This window comes from Typopeltis vanoorti, chromosome 10 (assembly GCF_054136105.1).
Source record: "Typopeltis vanoorti isolate ZY-2024b chromosome 10, IOZ_Tvanoo_1.0, whole genome shotgun sequence".
Lineage (NCBI taxonomy): Eukaryota > Metazoa > Arthropoda > Arachnida > Uropygi > Thelyphonidae > Typopeltis > Typopeltis vanoorti.
This window is the reverse complement of record NC_143558.1, coordinates 23209534-23234474: the sequence shown is the minus strand read 5'-3', so window position 1 is coordinate 23234474 and position 24941 is coordinate 23209534. Positions and strand designations below refer to the sequence as shown.

The following is a 24941-nucleotide window of genomic DNA, read 5'->3' as shown; positions in this document are numbered from 1 at the left end:
AAACTAGAAGGGTACTATTTAAACAGATAAGTCATGTTTTATATATGCTAAGGGTGAGAATCCCCAAGCTCTCAGAATTAAGAGGCAATCATTCTGATTTAATTTAATCATTCTGAAAATTTATGAACCTTTTTGAACAGATGTTTATATTTTTCACCTGAGTGTCTCACAACTGCAGACAGAAAGATTCCATTCTCCATGCACTTTACATTGTTGATTTGATTTTTGAATTTCCCACTGTAATATACTACTGAGGATGGTTCAAAATGTGCACTGAAATATTTGTAATATAATTAACCTTAGTCAGTTAAATATTTAACTGTACTTAACATGTAATTATTTAATGAACAGCACAGAGTTATCCCTTCATCTGTGAATTTCATAGTGAATTAAATTTCAAATCAGATACAAGCTTTGATCTGTTGCAAGAAGGTGGTTATTTCATTTTCAGAATGAGGCCAGATAGCAAAGTATCCTCTTACTGTGATTCACATATATGAATAACAATGAGGAAAACGTGCATCCTGATTTTACATCTTCCTGTACATCCTTTAACTTTAAATGAAAACTTTAAGTACAAACTATTTCTCTCAGCACTGTATAATGTTCCATTTATACCATAGAAATCTAGTGTTTTAAACAGCTTAAAGAATTTTATGGGGGCTTTTTCATTCATTAAAACATATACAATCTTGAAATCAACCTAACATTTAGCTATTTGTCAAGTGTGAAATCTTTGAGTTTTTTTTTTTTCAGTAAATATTTATGCATAAGCATCTTAGAATGATAAAAAGGTTTGATAGTAACAATTATAGACAATGGCTGAGTAAAGGAGTTCTGCCTTATTTTTCCAAAAGCTATAACCAAATTCTTCCCATGAAGATCAAAGCTGCAGATTCAACTGACATTCATTTACCCAGCCACTATCCATAATTAAATTATATACATATGATTCATAAAGAAAAATATTCACTTTTAATGGAGAACGACAGATGATAATTGGTTGTCCTGCAGTAATCTGACTCCACCGTGTTGATGACGATAATGAAGATATACTGTGTGGTGTTAGAGCTGTAAAATTGGCTGTTTTTGATGAAAATGCTTCTGGCTCCAGTGCAGTCAAATTATCTTCTGCTATTGAGGATGATGGAGAGGCAGTATGAGGAGACAAAGCTTTAAACTCCAATTTTGATGAAGAAAGTGAGTTCTGAGGTAACGATGCAAAATTATCTGCTACAGATGAAGAGGCAGTGTGAGGAGTTAAGGGTGTAAAATCAGCTTTTGATGAACCAGACATGACATGTTGGGGTATGGATGGATAATCTGAAAGTGATGGTGAAGATGCAGTATGTGGACTCAATGCAGTAAAATTAATTCCTGATGATGATGAAATGAGAGTATCTCGAGTTAAAGTTTTAAAATTAAGTTCTGGTGAAGATGTAGGAGTGACACGATCTTCTACCAATGATGGTGTAGCAGTATGTGGAGTTAAGGGTGTAAAATGAATTCTGGATGAATCAGGGGTAATATTTTGCATCATATTCACAAATTTATTTCTTAATGTAAAGGAAGTATTTGAAGGTGAAGCTGCAAAATGAACTCCAGATGAAGTGGTAGCAACATAGTGAGATTTTCCAGTAGACTTATTTCTCATTGAAGAAGAAATATGTGATGGCATGGTAGTAAGACGAATTCCTGATAAATCAGGAATAACATTCTGAGTTAAACTTGCAGACTTGTCTCTTACTGGAGGGGAAGTAGAAGATGCAGCTGTAAAATGAACTCTAGAAGAGGTGGCAGCAACATTAAACTCATCCTGTGTTAGACCCACACTACTGCCATCACTTCCATATGTAGCAGATTCTTCCGTGGACTTTACAGAGGAATATGCACATGGAATAAAAGAAGAAAATTCTGTTGGACTTGGCACTCTATTATTGCCTCTTATATCATGAGCATCTGAAAGAAAAACAAATCATACATAAGAAATAAAAATGTAAAAACTAGGAGGGAGATTGCTACAAAAAATTAATCATTCATATTTATTCATGAACACCACTGAAAGAATTAAGATAATGCAGTTTGTTGAATGCACAAGATGTGCGTGTTCAGGACTCATTTGATATCATGAACATCTGACTGAAGTGTGAATGTCAATGCAAATGAATTCCAGTAAAACAATAATTAGTTTTCATATTAATATTAAATGTTGGTGTTCTTAGTGATCCAGCAGATTGATTGCCTTTTAAATCCTATCTTTCCAAAAGCAAACTACTTTATCAGAGCAAACCATAGATGGCCGAGTATTAAAATCCAGTTCTTACTGCAAGCCCTTTGAAAAAATTCTCCTTAAAAGAATTTCACCACTCATCGAAAGAGCACTCCCGATTGAACAAGCTGGCTTCAAGCCAGGAAGAAGTTGCTGTGACCAGGTCCTGGCCCTGACAACACAGATTGAAGCAGGCTTCCAGAAGAAACTTAAATCTGGAGCCACTTTCATTGACCTAACATCAGCTTATGACACAGTCTGGATCAGGTGGCCTCCTAAAGCTATGAAATATTACATGGTGCAAAAAAAACTTTCCAGCATTTTGAATCCATTCTCTCCGACAGAAAGATCCGGGTCATATTGGCAGAAAAAAGAGCAGACCCAAATTCCTTCACAACGGTCTACCTCAGGGCTCTGTGTTATCCCTTTACTTTTTAACATCTACGTGTACGACTTACCACACACCAGCTCAAGCAAGTATAGGGACGCTGATGACCTAGCCTTCCTACATCGATCTACCTCCTTTGCTAGCCTGGAATCAACCTTGAATGCAGACCTGAACATCCTGGAAGAGTACTTCAAGCAGTGGTACTTGAAGCCGAATCAAACAAAAACTGTGTCCACAGTATTTCACCTGAACAATGCAGAGGCGAATCGACATCTCAACCTTTCTTTCTGTGGAAAAATGGTAGAACACGAGCCTCACCAGAAATACCCTGGAGTGAGCCTGAACAGAAGCCTAACATACAAAAGACACATCACCAACCTGTCCAACAAAATTAAAATGAGAAACAATATCATTTCAAGGCTTGCTGGAACAACTTGGGGTTGCGGTGCAGAAGTCTTAAGGTCATCTGCACTAGCCCTTGCATTCTGTGCAGCAGAATATTGTGCCCCTGTCTGGAAAAGAAGTGCACACACACTAACATTATAGACACCGAGCTAAACTCTACCATGCACACAATTAGCGGGACACTGAGAAGCACCCTACCTCTCTCCTGGCTGCCTGTCCTATCTAACATTGCTCCAAACATACGGAGAAGACAAGCCTCGATTAAAGAATTTAATAAAGCAACAAGCAACCCACTCCTGCCCCTGCACCAGACTCTCATAAATCCACCTAGTCTTCACCTAAAATCTAGAAAGCCTTTCTGGTCCATGGACGAACTCTCTTCAGCTGCCCTGCCATCAACACCTGACATGTGGAGAGAATACTGGTCCAACAATCTCCCAACAAACGGCTTCCTGGTAGAAGATCCCTGTGTTCTGCAGCCTGGTTTTGCTCTTCCTAGGAAGATTTGGTCATCGATCAACAGGATCAGAACTAACCACGGCAGATGTGGCTACCTACTACATAAATGGGGGCTGTTAGACCACCCTTATTGTGATTGTTCTCCTGTAGCTCAGATGATTACTCATATTGTGAACGATTGCCCAAGGCGCCAATTTCACGGTGGTGGTCTACAGGACATCCACAAGGTGACAGATGAGGCCTTGGATTGGTTTTCCAGATTGGACATTGACCTGTAGCTGTTATGTATTCCTTTTGCCATAAGAATAAATAAACAAACTGCAATGAATAAGTGAACAAACAATTTCTGATGCCTCTTAGAACTTCCATAAATAGTCATTATGTGATACTCAAGGCATTTTGATTCAGTGCTAAATAACATTGCTTTCCCATTACACAGATGTCTCCTAAGAAGCATGATCTGCATAATTTATTATGCAGATCATGTGAAATATACCATGTTAATTGCAGTTTTCTTTGATAACGAATGAGGTTGCTTCATGATCTCTAAAACTTTGTTTTCAGGAGCAAAAGCAATTTTTATACTGTTTCAAGATCTGTACTGTTTCTGATACATCATGGTAACTTTAAAAAAAAATGCTCACATGACCAAAATGGAAGATCTACTGCAAAAAAAATGATAGTGTTGACCTGATAAACACAAAACAAAACGAAAAATCTTATCAAGGACCTCTTCATATGATTGTTAGCTAACTTGAAGACATCTGTTCATTGTAATGTTCTTTTCGACCACTGATTATATACAAAACACATATAAACTGGGTTTAACTGGTCAGAGGTTTTTTTATTGTAAAGTAATAGCCTACTAGTTTTGCCAATTTGACTGTTGGCATCATCTGGGCATACAAGGTGACAAAGCAGCTTAAAAAAAGATCAACAACAAGCTAAGGATATCAGGTTAAAACATAAACGTTTCATTTGAATTTAGATAATATTTAACATCTGTTTATGTTTTAACCTGATATCTTAGCTTATTGTTGATCTTTTTTTAAGCTGCTTTGTCACCTTGTATGCCCAGATGAAGAAAATAGTCAAGTTGGTGAAACTAGTAGGCTATTACTTTACAATAAAAAAACCTCCGACCAGTTAAACCCAGTTTGTGTGTGTTTTGAAGACATATGGTTAACACGAAACATCCTATGGGATACCTAAAATTCCACTTCACAAATTAGCAGTATATGATCAGTCATGGATGCTAGTTATTTCCTGACATTTAACTTATCTAGATACTTATCCCTAAGATGAAGTTCACAAAAAGTACATCATAAGTTTACACACAAACTGTGTAAATAAGTTAACCTATTCACAAATATACCTCGAGACAAAACCAAATTGTAGAATGTTTTATAAATATGTTATACTTGATAAATTATATTTTTCTTTAATCCTTTATCTAAACATAAGCAAACAAAGTTTGTGTGTGATGTATCTGACAACTGGCCACTTATGTATAGAGGCTGCTTACTTCTCATCAACTGCTTCAGTACTTCATAATGCAAAAACATTATGGTAAGGACCACCACCCAAGACCAGTCTGACTTTTATTGAGGTCTCACCAGTGGGAGCCAGACAGACATTAAATCAATACAGAAGTCATATATTTTCTATATTCAATAGTAAATTGGTATAATCACCATATTAACATTTGTATCTTCCTTCTGGCATCAAATGTTAAATCTTCAATAAAGGTCAAAACCAGTGTGACCTTGTTTTGACCCTTTCCACTACCCAGACTGGTAGTGGGAAGGGCCACTACCAGTCTGGGTAGTGGCCCTTCCTATAATGTTTATGCATTATGGGATACTAGGGCAAATGATATGAAGTTAACAGCCTGGATATAAGAGCAGACCAATTGCGAAATACTTTCACATGCAAACTTTTATTTATGCTTTGGTAAAGGATTAAAACAATATAATTTCTTGTCAAGTATAATACACAAAAACCATATTATTGATATTATATTTAAAATATGAAAATTCTGTACCACATTTGAAATACACAATAGAGCATTTTCATTTGGATATATATTCATTTCCATCTCAAACCTTAGAAAACTAGCATTTGTAAAAAGTTTTTTCACTTGGTTATAAATTTAATTAAAAGAGTCAAGAAATTATATTCTTGTTTAATCTTTTATCCAAGTGTAAGCAAACAAAGTTTGCATGTGAGGTTTCTTTGCAAATAGGCTACTTGTTTATAGGAAACTAATGACTTCATATTAATTGCCTTAGTATTCCATAATGCATAGCACACATCCTTTTTGGTATAATGCTATGCATTATGGAAAGGACCAATCTTTAATTTAGCATTTGCAGTATACAAAGAGACAAAATAAACCCACAAAGATACCTATATACAAGGTCACACTACCACTGAGTATCAAAAGATAGCATTATTAGCATACTAAGGCAATTAATGTAGTCATTAGCCTCTATATAAAAGTAGGCTAGTTGTAGAGGAACTTTATGCCCAAACTTTGTTTGCTTACACTTGAATAAAGAATTAAACAAGAATATAATTTCTTGGAATTTTTAATTTAGCATTTGCAGCATACATACAGAGACAAAATAAACCTGAAAAGATAGCTACATACAAAGGTCACACTACCATCCAGTATTTTTATGCTGGGTAGTAGTGTGGAAATACTATAAAAATATAGCATTATTAGCACCATCAGCACTCTGAGGGAGTGTCAAGTGAAAGAAAAGAAAAACTGGCCACTTCAATGTTCAAAGAATATGTTAATCAAAAATGGTTACTGTTTTTGATCATATAACATGTTGCAACATGAATTAGGCTGGTAGATGAATTTCATCATCCAGTATGAGACTACCACCCTGATTTATTGGAGGCACGATGCAAAACTGTTCCCATTCTGTTATTTTCATCCCTTCCGATTAGACAGCCTTTTGAAAACAAAGTAAACTAATTTTTTTCCCTTTTTTTTAAGCATATTTAGTAAATCTTCCCATGCATTAATAGCATCCTTTCTAGCAGTTTCTTATGCCATAACATTGCTCCATGCAGTCGTCTCAGTTTGTTGTAATTATCAGCTCAGTAATTTCATTTATACCTCTTCTTAACTGAAAACTCCACATTTAGCCACCTCCCAGATCAAGGCTGCATAATCACTTTTGCCAAATAGCAGCGGCAAAGTAGAGGCAAATTAAACCATTTATCCATAGCCACCTTGGTTGTGGATAAATCCTCTGATGTATCAATTTGGTTGATACATCAGCATTTTGTTCAAATACAGTTCCTTAAAACTCCAAAATAGGATGTGCTATATTTACATTAAAGATGTAATGTAAGTTTATGGTATAAATTATATGGGATAAATATAAAAGATACATTAAAGATTAAAGCTTAGTGACATTAAAGATTTACATGTTAGAATGTTTTTAATGTTACGCTTGGATAAGAGATTAAACAAGAATATAAATTCTTGGCATCTTAAATTTTATTTGGTGTTATGTTTAGGAACATCAGATTGTTGTTGTCTGCCATACTCATGTCATTTGTTAAGTTTACTAATACATGATAGACGTGAACTCAACTACTGCTGATAACTAAAGGATGAAATGAGCTGCTGTTAACTTTCAAAAATTAGGACTAAGAGTTATACGAGGATGGTCTGAAAAGTTCTCGGCCTAACAATGAAAAAACAAATTTATAATTTCAAAATTATTATATTTTTCAACATAATCGCCCTTAAGACTAATACATTTATTCCAGTGATGCTCCAGTGCCATTATCCCATCCCTGCAATGGTTCTCAGTAAGATCTGAAAATACTCCTCAATAGCTGCAATCACCTCTTCATTAGAAGAAAAACGCTGACCAGCAAGGAAAATTTATTTTGTTTTTGTTTTGGGAAGAGATAGAAGTCAGAGGGAGCCAAATCTGGGGAACAGCGTGAATGTTCCAACAATTCATAGTGCACATCCCTTAATTTTTCCATTGCCAAAACACTTTTGTGGGCAGGTGTACTGTCCTGATGAAAGATGATTTTTTTTCACGAATTTTTTCGTCTAGTCTGGTTAAAAGATCGGAATAATATTCCCCGGTTATTGTTTCTCTTTTCAAGATAATTAATAAACAAAACGACTTTAACATCCCAAAACACCGATGTCATGACCTTTCCTGCTGATGGAATAGACTTTGTCTTCTTTGGCGCTGAACAACCGGCTTCTGCCCACTGTTTTGACTGCTGTTTGGATTCTGGTGTGTAATGGTGAATCTAAGTCTCATCCATAGTAATAAATCGACACACAAAATCAGTTTTATTCTTGTTAAAACACTCCAAGCACTGTTCAGAGATTTTCATGCAAGTGCATTCTTGATCTGCTGTCCATTGAAATGCCTATAGTCTCAAATTTCACACACTTTGACTTGCCGGTCATCCAATATCATATCGTGCACTTGATCAATGATTTCTGGTGTTGTTACACTTTTTGGATGTCCTTCATGTGGATCATCTTCAAGGCTGGTATGGCCACGTTTAAACTTGGCAGTCCATTTCTTAATTGTCAAAAACGAAGGATCAGAGTGCCCATAAACCTTTATGAACTTTAACTTCAAATGAATTTCTTTTGGCATTAAACTTTCTTTTACAAAGAATTTTATAACCACACAATACTCAATTTTATCCATTTCAAGTAAATACACACAACACTTTTGCTTCAGACAGCTGTATAAAACAAACTACTTGATAGAATGATTTGCAATTTCACATGGATGCTTATGAGAGATGTACCAACTTAGAAAAGAAATCTCTTGCTGATAGTGTTGCCTTCTATGGTCGAGGCTGAGTGTATCTTTTCTCTCTGGAGAATAAAAAAGAGTGTTCTTCCTCTTCTCTAACTTACTGAACATAGGTACTTTGCTGCACATATCAACTTCTTTTCCAGTTCAGTCCAGCATTCCCATCTCAGCTGTCTTTTTTAGATGTTATCTTCTTAATGCTACCTTGGTCTTTCTTTAGGTCTCTTTCCAGCCTCACCTTAAACAATTGTTTGTCCATTCCCTTCTCTCTCCTTCTTTCAAATGTTCAAGCCATCTATTTTCAAGCTCTGATTTCATCAGTTAGTAGTGGGGATCTATAGAGTTTGTATAGTTCTTGATGTTTACTCCATTCACTTGTTGTGTTATCTCTTCTAGGTAGAAAGACTTTTCTAAGATAGCATTTCTTAAGATTTTTATATTTAAGGATCTGCAAAGCATTTGCATCTTGATCTTTATACTCTGGATTTCTGCTCTACATGAAACAACAGGTCTAATTATTGTGTTATATATTTCTATTTTAATTTTCCTTGAGAATTGTGGAAGAAAATAAATGATGTAGTGAATGATAAGATCTATTGGAGGCATGCATTATAGTTTGCATTTCTCTACTAATTTTATTATCTTGAGTAATCAATGTTCCGAGGCATTTGAAAGAAGGCATTTTTAAATTTCAGATTATCAATGATAAACTTGTTATTTTTTCCTTGGTTGTTGTTTCTACATACTTTTTTAAATATTCATTTTTATCCTAACTGACTTGTAATCCTAGATTTTCAACAGAAGTTTTGAGTTTTTTGAATGTAATGTTATTCTAATGTCTTCAGCATTTCATTCCAACTAAGCAGATATCATCTGCGTATCCTAATATTATTGTTCTACTTGTGTTATCTTTTAGTTTCTCTAATACATTTTTCTTAAGCTAGATTGAATAGTGTTAGAGAATTTCTTTATTTAATATACAGAAATTGTAGCTAAGGAAAAACTATACTCAACCTACCCCTGATAATGTGAGGTACCACTGTGTGTTTACTGGACTCCTCATAGGAACGATGGTGCACCATAAGTTTCTGAAGATCTGTAAAATATAAATCAGACAGACATTTTGTAAATATGCCTAAGCAACTTTATATTAATGGAAACACCAAAATTATTAACAGCAACATATACAAATCAGGAACTATCAAAAGAGTTTTGTAACCTAGTTAAAATCATGAGAATATAAAAATGATTTAAGCTTTACAGACATGGATAAGGCATACACCAAGGTTCTATGAGAAAAGCTATTCAAAACAATACAGAAGTATCAAGTAACTGAGACATCATACAGAGCAAACACAAAGCCTACCTCTATAGCTCAGATGGTAGGCACTACTTATTTAGTGCAGAAGATGTGAGGTTCAGATCTTGCATAAGGAACAGACATTTGTAAAAGCCTGCTCTTGACAAGTTTGTATAGTGAGTTTTTAAGCCTTACCTTAAAAACAGAAAGTACATTTAAGTTATAAGTCAGCAGGAAGAATTAACATTGATAAAGGAAAATAACTGGATGTAAAATCAGGTATAAGATTGGATCATATTATAAAACAAGTGGTATTAACCTGATATCAAAATTAAAGGTGTTCAACTCAGCTCCTTACTTTATGTACTCCTAAATACAGTAAATGTGTGCTGGAGTATTTAACTGAATAGCTGCTCCTCCACAAATCCTACCTACACCTCATCGTGATGTGGATGGGTGATGTAGGTGAAGCATACTACAAGTATATACTTCCAGAAGGGTCACCCTAGGTATGAAGGCTACATCAATATACTCAAGCTAATACCTCCTATCACCAAGCCTATTGATAAAGGAAAATAGTGTTTGTTTTCTGGTTGGGTCAGCAGCTTTCCAGAGAACATTAAATCCAACTGCTCAAAGGAACCAAAGTTTTAAAAGACCAGATGGTTATACTGGAACTGTCCTGGAATGTAATAAGGAAAGCAAAACTAAAAGAGGAAAAACCAAGAATTGGCATCTGGATGGATGATCCCTGACAGGAAAAGAAGAAGAATTAATTGAAAAATTTGAAAATCATAACATTAAAATTTGTGCAGTATCAGAGACAAAGCAAAAAGACATAGGTATAAAGTACACTGAAAACTACATATTTTACATTAGAGAACTACATTGTTCTCTAATATCATAAAGATATTAGAGAACAAGTAAAAGAATACAATTATATATTAATCAGAATACTACATTTAAAGCTGAAGACATGGAAAAAATTCTTAAATGTTATTGGTGTATACAGTCTGGAAGAAAGAAACCAAAACCAGAAGAATTTTTTTGAATATCTTCAAAATGTAATAGACAAAATAAATCGAAAGGAAGATATAATAATAATTAGAGATTTGAATGCAAGAACTGGCAAACAAGGCTATTCCAGGTATATGAAATTTTAATGAAGAAATAATCAATGAAAATGGAAAAAAAAACTGCTAGTTTTGTATAAATAATGAATTAAGAATAAATAATACATATTTTAATCATAAAATAACATGGGAGAATACAAGAGGGTAAAAAAAATTGTAACTGATTACATTATAAATGATAGAGAAATCATGCCAGAAAAAATTATGTAAGCATTCTAGCATTAGCAGGTATAGGAAACAACCATAAGCTAGTTCTTGGAAATAAAACTATCAAAAACATCAAAGAATAAAACAAAACACAACATACTGAGAAGAACAAATTACAGGGTAGAATTACTCCAGGATGAAGTAATTCTATAAGACACCTATAGCAGAAAAGATTGTCAGATAAACTGATAATAAGGCTGGCAAATACATTGGGTTTTTTTTTTGTATACAAATGGTAGAAGCATTAAGAATAAAGGGAATGAGTTTGTAACATTGACTGACTTAGCCTTTCCAAAGGTTGTTAGTATCAGTAAAACTAGAAGAAAAATGGACAGTCCAGTCTTTAAAGACACTGTACATGAAACAGAAAAGGAAGCATTAGGAGAAAAAAAATTAATACAAAAACTAATCCAAGATGGTTTCCACGGTTTAAAGAGGAGAGAAAAAGTTGTAAGATGTAATAGAACAGCATCAGAGAGCAAGGGAGAGAGGAAGGTGAGAGATTGGGAGAGATAGTGAAAGAGGGGAAATTGCAGAAAGATGAGAGAGTGTGGAAGTAGGGGACAGAAGAGTGAGAGGGAGAAAGAAAGTAGGAGAAGGACTGCAAGCTGTAAGAGTCAGAGATGCCAGTGAGAGGAGGATGAATGAATTTATTCGGAGTGTCATGTATGGAGATTTGACGATTCGAAGAAATGATAGTAATTGTTGGGATGAATGACCTGAGAGGTAGTGTGAATTGTGTAGTACAAGATTTGAGGTTGATGTTAGACATAATGTAGCAGAAATGTGTCAGAGGAAAGACAGTGAACATGTTGCCCTGGTATGATGATGTGGAGTGGAGGAGAAGAGCAGTGATGATGAATGAAATGATAGCGAGAATGTGCAGGAAAAAGGGTCTGGAATATGTGGATGCATGGAGTATGTTTGAGGATAGAAGGGAGATGTATGCTACAGAAAGATTGCATCTGAATGCAGAAGGGTGAAACAGATATTTGGAGAGACTGTTGTTTTCTGGGCAAGTAAGTGTGTCAGGACAGAGAAACTAGAACTGCACAGGTGAAATGTTGCAGGGATGGTCTCGTGGGGATAGTAACTTAAGAGGGGGCATACACTATATTACAGAGCCAGGTGGAGTAATAAAGGCTACAATAAGGCTGGCAATACATTGTTATTTTTTTTTTTGTATACAAATGTTAGAAGCATTAGAAATAAAGAGAATGAGTTTGTGACATTGATTGACTTAGCATTTCCAAAGGGTGTTGGTATCAGTAAAACTTGGTTAACTGAAGTGGATGTTCTAACAGGAACAGAAATCGAGGATATAGCATATTTCAGCAGGATAGGGAAGATAAATGTGGTGAAGTGTTACTGATGATAAGAGATTGTGCACTCTCGGGGTAGAGAATCTCGAGTGAAGAAGATACAACAATTTGGAGTCAAATGCATGACAAAAAGAATAAAAAGGGAACTCCAGAAAAAAAAAGATTATGGAAGGCATATAAAGAGAGAGGTGGAGAACAGTTGCATGAGGAATATAAGGCTCAGGCTAGGAAAGCGAGTAGTATTGTAAGGAGAGAAAAATTAGAATATGAGAGGAGACTAGTACTGCAAATCCAAGGAAAATCCCAAGGAGTTTTTTCGGTATGTGGTGAGTAGGAGGAATAATGATAGTGAATCTTGCAGGATGGACATAAGAATTGGGTGACCATAGTTGAGCTATTTAATGATCACTTTATTAGTGTTCCATCTTGGTACTACAGGCTTTGTTCCTATATGAGTGGTGAAGTGTGAGAAGTGAATACAGAGGATGTATTCCAAATATTGAGTACACTAAATGTCAATAATTCAGGGGGGGGGGGACTAGATGTAATTTCATGTGTTTTAAGGGAATGTGAACTGGAATTGCTGTTAATTTGAAATGAACTTGAAAATCTTTCAATGGGACAGGTTCCTAGAGAGTGAAAGGAGGATAAGATTGCATAAGAGTGATGGTAGAACAGAGGTATCAAACTATAGGCTTCTTTGTATTTCTTCTGTAGTAGTTAAGATTTTGGAGAAATTGGTAAGAACTCATACACAGAATTAGGTAAATTAAGGTAATATTATTTATGCAGGCCAGCATAGATTTGTTAAAGGGTGCTCTTGTTTTAGTAATCTGGTTACTTCTACAATAGCATAACAAGAGCAGTGGATGAAGATAAGGCATACACTATCTTTTTTTTTTTTTTCCCCCAAGGCATTTGAAAGGGTGCCATATGACAAGTTGATTTTTAAGTTGAATCATATGGGTTTGGATATCAGGTTAGTGGATTGTAATGGTGATTAGCTCTCTGATAGATATAAGCAAATTGCATATGGAGGAGTAGTATCAGAGAGTAAGAAGGCTACAAGTGGAGTTCCAAAGGGTTCAATCCTGAGACCATTGCTGTTCAATTTTTATGTCAATGATATTACCACAGGACTACAGGGACATGTTAAGTTGTTTGCAGATGACATGAAGCTTGGGAGGATTATTAGTAATAGTACCAATTTTTTGGCTCTTCAAGAAGATTTGAATAAGCTGAAAGGGTGGGCAAAGGCATGGAGATGTCAGTTTAATGAAACTAAATGTAAGGTCTTAAAATTTGGGATAGAGAGAGGGGATGCTTCATACTCACTCTTGGTGGAGTTACACTGAAAGAAGTGGAGGAAGTAAGGGATCTTGGGATGACTGTGGATAGAGATTGAAAGTTCTGGGGACATATTGCAAAGGTTGTGAAGATATCTCAGAGAATTGTGACAATATTAAGGAGAACATTGATCAAAAGTGTGCTGGTTCCATTGTATAAAGCTTTGATCAGACCATATCTGGATTTCTGTGCTCAGATCTGGTAAGTGAGATTTAAAGAGAATAAAGTAACCTAGGAGAGAGTACAAAATGGATAAAAATTATCTCAGGGCTGTACAACATTGATTATGAGAATAGACTGAGGGCATGTAGACTGTAGACAGAAGGCAAATGGGGGGGGGAAGGATAAAAATTATCTCAGGGCTGTACAACATTGATTATAAGAATAGACTGAGGGCATGTAGACTGCAGACAGAAGGCAAATGGGGAGGGGGCAGATATGATTGACACATTAAAGCTGTTGAAGGGTTATTATCATATTAACACTGAGGAGATTTTTCATATGGTAGAATGAGAGAAAGGAACAAGTCCATCACTGGAAGTTGCAAAAGGAGGTGATGAGTAAAAGGATAAGAAGTAATTTTTTTTTTTACATGGAGTGGTTCACCATCCTCTCAGGCAAAGCATTCCATGCATTGCCTGAGAGGATGATGAACCACTCTCTGTGGATGTTGAGAATCCATAGAGGACAAGAAAATAATAATAATAAAGTTTAGAGAAAGAAAATAAAACTGCATTTCACAGATTTCTATAAAACAAATCAAATACCTCGATTTAACGAAAATTTAATGATTTAATTAAAAAAAAAAAAGGAAACAGTGAGATAAGAAAATTTAAATAGGAATACTGTAATAACTAATCCAAAGAATCAGAACATGATTTTTATGGTACTCTGGTACTCAAAGAAGAATCTGGAGAATAATACAAACTCAAAAGAAAGAACTAAATGAAAGTATAAAGCTAACAAATATTGAGTTGTATAAATGAACAAATTATTTTTCTGTGTTTGAACTTAAACACAGAAAATAGCTGGCATAGATAAAATACAAAATGAACTATTAAAATATGGAGGGAAACAATTAGTAAAAGAATTATGTCAAATGACTGGTGGAAGAGCTTAACAACCGATCTTTAAAAACTGGAGACAGGACAAATCCAGAGAACTACAAAGGAATAAATCTGATCTGCATGACATCAAAAGTATGCACAAAAATAATTGGAAATATAATAAATAATTTAACTGAATTATCTGATGAGCAACAAGGATTTAGAAAAAAAATAGTTCAATAGATTCAATATTTATATTAAAGCAAATAACAGGGAAATAAACAGAATATAATAAACCTCTTTATATGAGTCTCATATTTGTAAATTTAGGGACACAAAAACACATGTAAAAACACGTGTTGAACGATTATTTTATTAATTACTAATAAAATGAAAATTTTATTAGTAATTAATAAAATAATCTGTTCAACACGTGTGTTTTTGTGTCCCTAAATTTACAAATATGAGTGCTGATCACCGTGTAACCTTAAAAGAAAGACTCTATATATGAGGTTTATTGACTTAACAAAAGCATATGAGAAAATACAGTTAAAAGACATAATAACACATTAAAAATGAGAAAAATACCAAAGCAAATTTCAGAACTAATTAAGAACATATATATAAACAGTTTTATAAATACAGAACAAGGATAGAGACTGAAGAAATTAAAATAAGCAAAGGAATTAGACAAGGTGATTCATTAAGTCCCACCTTATTTAAATTAGTGATGGATGAAATAAAAAAATAAACAAAATGGAAAAATGCAGATTACAAATTAAAAATGAAAAATTAAGAATATTTATATATTATTATCATCATCATACTTCCATGGAGACAGTGACTCATTGCCAGAGGGGTCCCACTTTTATACACAGTTCATCATACCATGCCTTAAATACATTCACAGTCTGCACATTACAACACACTCAAGCAATGCATTCCAATCACTCACCACTCTCCATGCAAAAAATCTGCTCCTCATGCCCTTATGTAAGATAAATATAAACATTTGATCTTTAGTTTAATATTTTATTATGCACCCAACTAGAGCATTCACCACTTACGATAAATTAACTTTCTGACATAGTTTAGTTACAGCACTGAATGAGCTTTTGTCTTTACTTCTGCTTGTAATTTTTTTTAAAAAACTTAGTTTGAAGCCTGGTGTTTCAGGCTAGTGAAACTTACTCAAAGTATTAATAAAAAGCAAATATATGGATTGTGAGTAGAGTTTGTGGTGTTTAAATAGTGCAGCCAAAGTAATTCTGATTCTGGTCTAATTTACTCACTAGTAAATTTTCGACACTTCATTTTCTTTCTATATTTGGCTATAAATTATAGAAGGTAATAATAAATTTAGTTTAATCTTTTATCCAAGTGTGAGCAAACAAAGTTTGCGCCTGAAAGTATCTTCAGGACTGGGGTAAGGTGGTACAACATTGGGCAACTCGTTGCAAAGGTGGAGTAAGCTAACATCACTCCTATCTCAGTATCTCCCTAATGCAAAACATGTCTCCTTGCAGATATGTATAATAATGCAAAACACATCTCCTTGCGGATATGTATAATATTATGCATTAAGGGAAGGGCCACTACCCAGACTAGTTTCGACCTTTATTGAGGTCTCTTCAGTGGGAGCCAGGCCCAAGTGGAGACACCAGGCAGAAGCATTAGCAAGGTCATCTCTACCTATAAGAGTTGCAAAACGGTGTGCCACCCTTTTATTAAATTATTCTGGATTTAGAGAAAGATGTTGAAAGTTTTTCATAATCATATTATAGAAGGATCCATAATATCCTCCATTTCAATATAATAAAACTATCATTTAATTTCATAGAAAACATTCTATTTAAAAACAGTACAGCATAAAAATCAGAACAAAATATTGCACTTATTTCTTCAAATAACAAAAATATTAACAAGATTTATTTTAAATTGTGAAATAGAGAGAATAATTATGGATTTAATAATCAAAATGAATTCATGATAAATTATGATATAGGAAAATGAATTTTTCAGCATTTTTTTAGAGTAGCATACATCTGGTTTTGTCATAAATATTTCCAACTTCTGGAAGAAAAAAAAAACCAAAAAACTTTCAAGGAATAAGATGGTAGCTAGAGCCAAATTCAATAATGCAGCAGAAAAGGAAAATATGAAGATTCTGACAGAAAAAACTAAAAAAATGACAGCTGCCAGGGAACTCATAAAATGCAAATTAGAAATTAAAGGGAAAATAACTGAATAAATAAAATGAAATATTTAGAACCAAACAATTATGACATCCCACAAAATGAAGTACAAGAACAAGCAATAAAAGCTAGTAGAATATCTGGATAACTCAACAGCCAAATCTGGAAGAATAAAAACATAAGCATAGAAAGAAAATAAGAATCTATAATGGAGTAATCAGACCAGTACTCATATAGTTTCTGCATATGGAGCAGAAACATATGCAGCAACTACAAAAATTAGGCAAAGCAATGAAATTACTGAGATGAAAACATTAAATTTATTATTATTATTATTAATTCTTGTGTAGAGGCTTAAGTGCTGTGAGGACATTATGTTGGAGGTTTGGAGGTGATTTGCTCGCGTAGTAATGCCAGGCTGGCACGTTTATATATACGGAGTGCTTTTTTGGAATGGAAATTGATCTTCATTTTAACGCAGTTCGGTATCACTCTTGTATGTCTTATATTGACATTTAATATAAGACATACAAGAGTATGTCTTATATTAAATTATATTAAACTCTCACCCCCCCTTGCTAATTTCTATATGGAAGATTTTGAAAAACAAGCCATAGACTCAGCCCCACTCAAACCTTCTATCTGGCTAAGTTATGTAGATGATGTGTTCTCTATTTGGCCCCATGGCCCAGACACGTTAGACTCCTTCCTCAGTCATCTCAATAGCCTACATCCAAGAATCCAGTTTACTATGGAAAAGGAAAATAACAATTGTTTACCCTTCCTAGACACCTTAGTCACACGCCTGCCTAATGATACACTTGCCTTCACTGTATACAGAAAACCCACACACACAGGCAGATACATTCACAAACTCTCCCACCACCACCCCTCGCAACAATATGGCATCATTAAAACTCTTACCAAGAGAGCCCACAATCTTTGTTCCAGTGGAACCGCCCTCACTACTGAGCTTAACCACATACACAGAACTTTCCTCTCCAATGGCTACAGCAAACACAGTATCAAAAAAAATAATCAATTCCTCCCCCATTCCTCTCGTCAACAAGATTTTAAAAATGCCATCACCATACCCTACATCCGTGGTACTTCGGAAAAAATAGCCAAGATACTAAAAAAGTATAACCTACACACAGCATATAAGCCCTACTGCAAACTTGCTACCCTTATCCGTTCTACGAAAGATCAGCTCCCTCCTCTCTCTCTGCCTGGAGTTTACAAAGTACCCTGTTCCTGTAAGCTTGCGTACTTTGGACAGACAGGCAGATCAGCATCCATCCGCCTGGAGGAACACAAATCGTACATCGTTAAACACAACTATGGCCATTCAGGCTTGGCTGACCATGTTTTGGACACCACCCACAGAGTATCATGGAAGAAAACCACCATGCTCCACCACAGCAAATTCAAGAAAGAGAGACTTTTCTTAGAAGCAGCAGCAGCTCTCAGAAACCAACCAAATCTTAATAAATTGGACCTTGCCAAGGCCTTTGACAGGATTCCACATGGAATTCTAATGAAGTGGAGGTGAGTAGTCTATTGCATAACCTCAATGTCAATACATCTGTGGGATTGGATCGTATACCAGCTCGTGTTGTACGAGAAGCAGCTAAAGAATTGTCAGTACCCTTGACCATTTTGTTTAATTTGAGTCTCGGGTCTGGGTTAGTCCCGAGCGGGTGGAAAGAGGGGAAAATAGTTCCACTGCATAAAGGTGGTTCCAAGACTGCTGTAGTAAATTACCGACCAATTAGCATATCAGGAATCATTGTCAAGGTCTTAGAGAAAATAGTCAAGAGGAAAATGCAAGATTGGATAGAAGAAAATGGGATACTGTATCGGGGACAGCATGGTTTTGTGAAGGGTAGGTCATGCCTCAGTAACTTGCTCACGTATTATAACACAGTGACGGCTGAACTGGATAAGGGTAATGGGTTTACGGTGATTCTACTGGACCTTGCCAAGGCCTTTGACAGGATTCCACATGGAATTCTAATCAGTAAATTGCAGCATATGGGAATGGACATAGGGTTGGTGAGATGGATAGGAGGGTGGTTGACGGAGAGATATCAGAGAGTGGTTTACTCGGGAGTAGAGTCCACAAGACGGCCTGTGACTAGTGGTGTGCCACAAGAATCTGTTCTTGGACCACTGCTGTTTAATTTGTTCATAAATGATATAGGAAATGATCTGAGAGGAACAGTTCATTTGTTTGCGGATGATGCGAAGTTGGGTAGGGCAATAGTGAATGCAGATGACGTCAAAATTTTGCAGGATGATTTGGATAGATTGGAGGTCTGGGTTAAGGAGAATGGATGTCAGTTTAATGTGGCAAAATGTAAGGTTATGCATTTTGGGGTGAAAAGATTGGCGGCAGTTTACTGCATTGGTGGAACCGTGCTCCAGGAAATTGATGAGGCACGAGATTTAGGAGTGTTGGTAGATAAGGAATTGAAATTTAGGGGACACATTGCAAAAGTGACCAAAACAGCTCATCAAATCACTTGGTTGCTGAAGAATACGATGACAAGCAGAGACAAGCAGGTTATTGTTCCTCTGTATCGAGCCTTGATAAGACCCCATCTAGACTACTGTGCTCAGATTTGGTCACCTAGGTTTCTTCTTGATGGGGAGGAGGTGGAGAGGATCCAGAGGCGAGTGACCAAGATGATAGCAGGTCTGTGGAATGAACCGTATGAGAACAGGTTGAGGATTTGTGGGTTGCAAAAATTGGTTGATAGGCGGAGGAGGGGAGATGTGATTGAGACATTCAAATTACTGAAGGGTTTCTATAAAATTAATTCAGAAGATATTTTTGAGAACAGGGCTGGTTGTGGGAGGACTAGGGGACATCCATGGAAACTGGGCAAAAGTGTGGTTAGTAAAGGTGTTAGAGCTGGGTTCTTTACTTTTAGAGTAGTGAATGAGTGGAATGCGCTCCCTGAGTCTGTGGTGGATGCTGTGACAGTGAATGAGTTTAAGGCGAGGTATGATAGATACTGTATGAATGTCAAATAGTTGTGATGAATATGATTTGGGGCCTCCCTCGATGAGTCCAATGACTCCCTGGAGTTGCCCGTAATAATAGTAATAATAGTAATAGTAATAATAAATACGGTTGCATTAAGCTTCCTAAGATTTGGGAAACACTCATCACCAGAGGTCCCACCTTACATTCCAGGCCACCTACTACCGCCCTTAGAGGGCGCTCCACCTAGATAGGACTTTAGTGTCACCCACGTGGTTGGGCTTAGTGTTGTAAGTTTTTGTGTGTATGTTACATTAATTGTTTTTGTAATCCTCGTAGATGTCCTAGTGACTAGGACGAAATATAGGAAGTATTAAATTCTATTTTAATTCTTTTTAAGTGTTGTAAAAAATCCATTAAACCTCCAACATAATATTATTATTAATGTAACAATTTACAAAAAATGTCAAAAACTTATAAATCAGATAAAATTGTAAATTACAGTCAATAAATGATTAGATCCAAAAACAGAAAGAATAATGGAAAAATCATACAGAAAGAGTGCACAATAAGAGATGGGCAACAAAGGTAGAAACCAGGTACCATTGTGACAGCATGAACAATGATCCCAGAGGAACCTTTTTTTAGACACTTAGTTGAATTAGTGCCACAGAGAATACACTGTTCTTAATGCAAAAGAAGGGAGGGTCCCCCACTCATTATTAAATGATGTTCCTAATAAAGTGGCCACTTCATCAAGTGCAGTAGTCCAGATGTGACCTTATAAAGGGGAAAACAATAACTTCTCAAACTTGTTGGTGCATTCTTCAACAACCACATAACCTGATGTTCTGTTTTTTGTTACATTTGCAATAAGGAAAAAAAAGAGGAAGAATAAAAGTACACAGGTATTATATAGAGAGGGGGGGGAATGCAGGCTCCCAAAGCCAGATCTGACTGAATACTATGGTTATCCTTTATTCCAATAGTTTGGAAGAATGAGAACCCTGTGAGATTGTCTCATCTTCACATGAAAAACCTGATGATGTACTATGAAACAAAAATTAAACCTGATGCTATTACATTCCTTTAAGAAGGTCACCCATACAAATTTTTGATCCATCATGGGCTGGGCTTATGAAGGTGTAGGGAAATAAATGTTTAACTGATTTGAAGGGATTTAGAAACATTTATATTCAGATAATCTGTTATTTTGATAAGTTTTGCATACCTGCTTTTATCTTATTAAATTCACTTTCTGAAATGCCTTCACATCCCATTTTTTTCAGTTCCTCATATATTTCATCATCAGTAAAGGCTTCCTGTTTTTCCATTGCTAGCTTTATTAACATGAGGAAAAAAGAAAAAAAAACATAAGCCCAGAAATGTTTGCTGGTATTGATATTTGAATATAAAAAATTATTTTACTTACATTTTCACTGAAATAAAAAATAAATAAATCAAATAAAGTGTATGTATATGTGTGTGTGTGTATATATATAATTCACAAGGACAGTCTGCCTATACACCACAAAGATCCAAAAAATTTATAAATTGTGGAAATTAACATGGGTTCCATTTCTAAAATAATTTCTTTTTTGGGGGGGGGTGAGGGGTTTCTTTCAACCATGATAAGCCAGATAATTTTTTTTTCATTACAATTCTCCCAGCAAGTAAGAGTTGTAAATTAGAATGCCACACATCTGCTCAGCAATAATCATGAATATTCATATGTTGTGTCTCCATAAATTCTTCACTATGAATGAATATTCATAATTTATCATATAAGTAACATATAAAGAAAGCATACCATTAGGTCATGATTTAAAAAGATTTTCCATTGATTGTTGCAGATTTACTTAAGATTTAATTTAAGCATGAACATTAAATTTTAGTATTATTAAATAACAACACAACCAAATGACTAACAAATACCTATATATGTAAGGCATTCATGTGCTATTTTTACAACTTCAATCATGATAAATAAAAAAAGGGACAGAAACAGTAACAAAGTTAAAAAATGTGAACACATATTAAGTCTTTCAGTTGTTGCTAGTTTAAGCTCCTGATTATTATTATCATCATCCTAAAACCCATGGAGTAACAGACTAATCAAGGAGGTCCCTTTTGCCATACACACAGCTCGTACCATGCCTTACACACATTCAAATTCTCTACAGACACCAGGCTCAGGCAATCATTCTTAGGCAATACATTCCAATCATTCACAACTCTCCATGCAAAAAAACCCGCTTCTCACTCAATTGCTCACACCTTCCTTATACAGCTTCCAGGGATGACCTCTTGTTCTCTCCCAATCTCCAACCTTTTTATGAAAACCTCTTCAACATTAATTCTATAACAACCCCTTACCAACTCTTGTTGGTAATGGATTGTTGTTATAGGGGTTGTTCTGCATCGTCTCAACCTTTCCTCATATTCAACATTCCAGAGATCAAAAACTATTTTGGTCAATCGCCTCTGGACCCTCTCCAACATCTCTTCGTCCTTTTGAAAACAAGGTAGCCAAATCTGTAGTCCAGTATAAAAAAGTGGTCCATATGTGACCTAATCAGAGCCTTATACAATGGAATCAGAATCTCCTTTATTCTACAAATCAGTGCCCGTGTCACTGCCAGAATTCATTGTGTTATCCTCACAATGAATTCACCTCTAAATTTTAGATCCTTATCCATCATCTCTTATTTCCTTCAACTCTAACAATATATATCCCCAATAAGAGTAAATTCTACATCCCATCTTTGTTTTCCAAATTTTAAAAAACTTACATTTTGCAACACTGAATTGGTATCTCTACTCCCATGCCCACTCACTTGGTCTATTCAAGTCATCTTGTAAGGCCACAGCATCTACTCTATTCCTCACAGTTCGTCCCAACTTTGCATCATCAGCAATCAGCTGTATATCCCCATTCAAATCTTCCCCAATATCATTAACATAGAGGTTAAACAGCAATGGCCCTAAAACAGACCACTGAGAGAAACCACTAGTGACTTTCCACTTCTGGGATATTGCTCCCCCCCCACCCTGTTCTAGTTTGACTATCAACTTATGTGATAATCTACCAAAAGTCTTTGCAAAATCTAAGTATACTATTGTATATCCATCTCCCATGTCCAATGCTACTGTCACCTTATTGTAATAAGTAGATTACTAAAACATGACCTCCCTTTAGCAAATCTATGTTGTCCATCAAAGAGAATACCATTGTTGTCAACCAAATTCGGGATCTGGATTCTCACCAGCCTTTTAAACAACAACAACACCTGACACACAGATTGGCCTATAATTTGTTATCTGAATTATTCTGTCACCTCCTTTATGAAGTGGTGCAATCTTACCTTTCTTCCACTCCTTTGCAACTTGACCCAATATAAAACTCATATCAAATATGACAAATACATATGTCATGGTGGATGTCAACTTCCTTCAATATATGCAGTGATATATCATAAAGTCCCATAGCCTTATTAATATCAAGTTTGATCAATTTCCTATATACCTCCTCCTCATTCAGTCTCTCCTCATCATCATCCACTGCTTTCAAACTCTCCATGATGTCACATTCACAAGGATGAAAGGCCTTTTCAAACTGCTCATTAAATATCTCAACTATATCCTCCACAGCAGTTGTCCTAATATCATTTTCTCCAATCAATGCCATTCTACCATAATCGTTCTTTTCTCTTTTTTTGCTGACTATATATCAAAAGCACTCTAGGATTTTTTTTGGCTTCATTAACTAACTGCTGCTCATACTGAACCTTTGTTACTCTTACCAACCAAGTCACCCAGCTTTCCTGTTGTTTGTATTCCTCATGGAATTGATTATTACCACTCCTCTTATGTTGCCTGAATAATGCATTTTTTCTTTGTATTGCATGCTTAATCTCTTCATTCATCTATTTCACACCTACCTTATTTAACCTTCTGACCTTTGGAATACATTTAGACATTGCTTCTACTAGATAGTTCTTGAATATCACCCAAGCAGCAGTGATATCCTTTCCACCCTACTTCTCATTCCATGCCACAGCTGCAAGTGATCTCCTGAGCTTCTCATAATCTTATGATTATGAGAAGCTCAGGAGACAGAAATCATAATTCTAAATTTGGAATTCCAAAAAATTAAAAATAAGCACATCAAAAAGTATAACATTCTGTGTAAATCTAAATCACAACTGCAAATTCGACTGCTCCATAAATAGTGAATCTATCTCCAAAAAGCCTCAACAAAGATGCCATCAGCACCCTAACCCTTGGCCACAATTTTGCCATTGCATCAAAATAAGTGCCACTGCTAGACATAATATATAACATAGAACATGGAATCTGTCTCTAAGATCAGGAAATAGCCAACAACATTAGACTTGATGTTGCCAATATCCTCTCCCAGTCATCCCATCCAAAAAGTAATTCATCTTCTGGTCAACTTGCTGCTCTCAGAAAGTTATGGAAAGAAAAAAGTATTGTCATCACCACCACAGCAGATAAGGGCAATGCCCCAGTCATCCTTAATGCCATGGAATATAATTGAAAAATGGACATTATTCTCTGAGATCATGTTTCCTACATCCCACTAGCTCACAATTCCACAAAAATGCAAGTTAAAAAAATTACTTAAAAAAAGTATCTTCCTGGTCACCAGACATTACAAAAAAACTGAAACTCTTTGGTTCTCATCCCCCTTCCTCCCCAGATATATGGTTTACCTAAAATCACAAACATAATTCCCCTTAAGACCTATAGTAGATGCCATTGACGTTCCATGCTACAAATTGTCAAAATAGCTGGCTAACTCTCTTACCATCCCCCTTCACTGGCTTACCACATGCTATATAAAAAACTCTATTTTAAAACCTTGACTGAAAATCTATCTTTAAATAATACAGATACATTGGTAAGTTTTGACATTACCTCACTGCTTACCAATATTCCCTTAAATGACACCATAACATTCTTAAAAAACGTTTTTCCTTCTGATATCTTAGATCTCGTTTCCTTTGACGTGAATTCTGGTTATTTTTCTTGGAA

At 35.4% G+C, this 24941-nt stretch overlaps 1 protein-coding gene across 2 annotated transcripts in view; it reads right to left on the bottom strand.

The window, feature by feature from the left end:
- The window catches only part of LOC150102226 (uncharacterized), a 92971-nt gene that overhangs the window by 52523 nt on the left and 15507 nt on the right, over positions 1–24941 (bottom strand). For both annotated transcript variants that reach the window (XR_016548943.1, XM_090399393.1), the window contains exons 2-4: positions 21115–21223; positions 9363–9440; positions 974–1959 (exon numbers count right to left, since the gene is read on the bottom strand). Coding sequence is in view for 1 of the 2 variants with exons in the window: in XM_090399393.1 (XP_090255519.1) it covers positions 974–1959; positions 9363–9440; positions 21115–21217 (1167 nt within the window). In the remaining variant the exon portion in view is untranslated. The remainder of the gene's footprint in view (positions 1–973; positions 1960–9362; positions 9441–21114; positions 21224–24941) is intronic.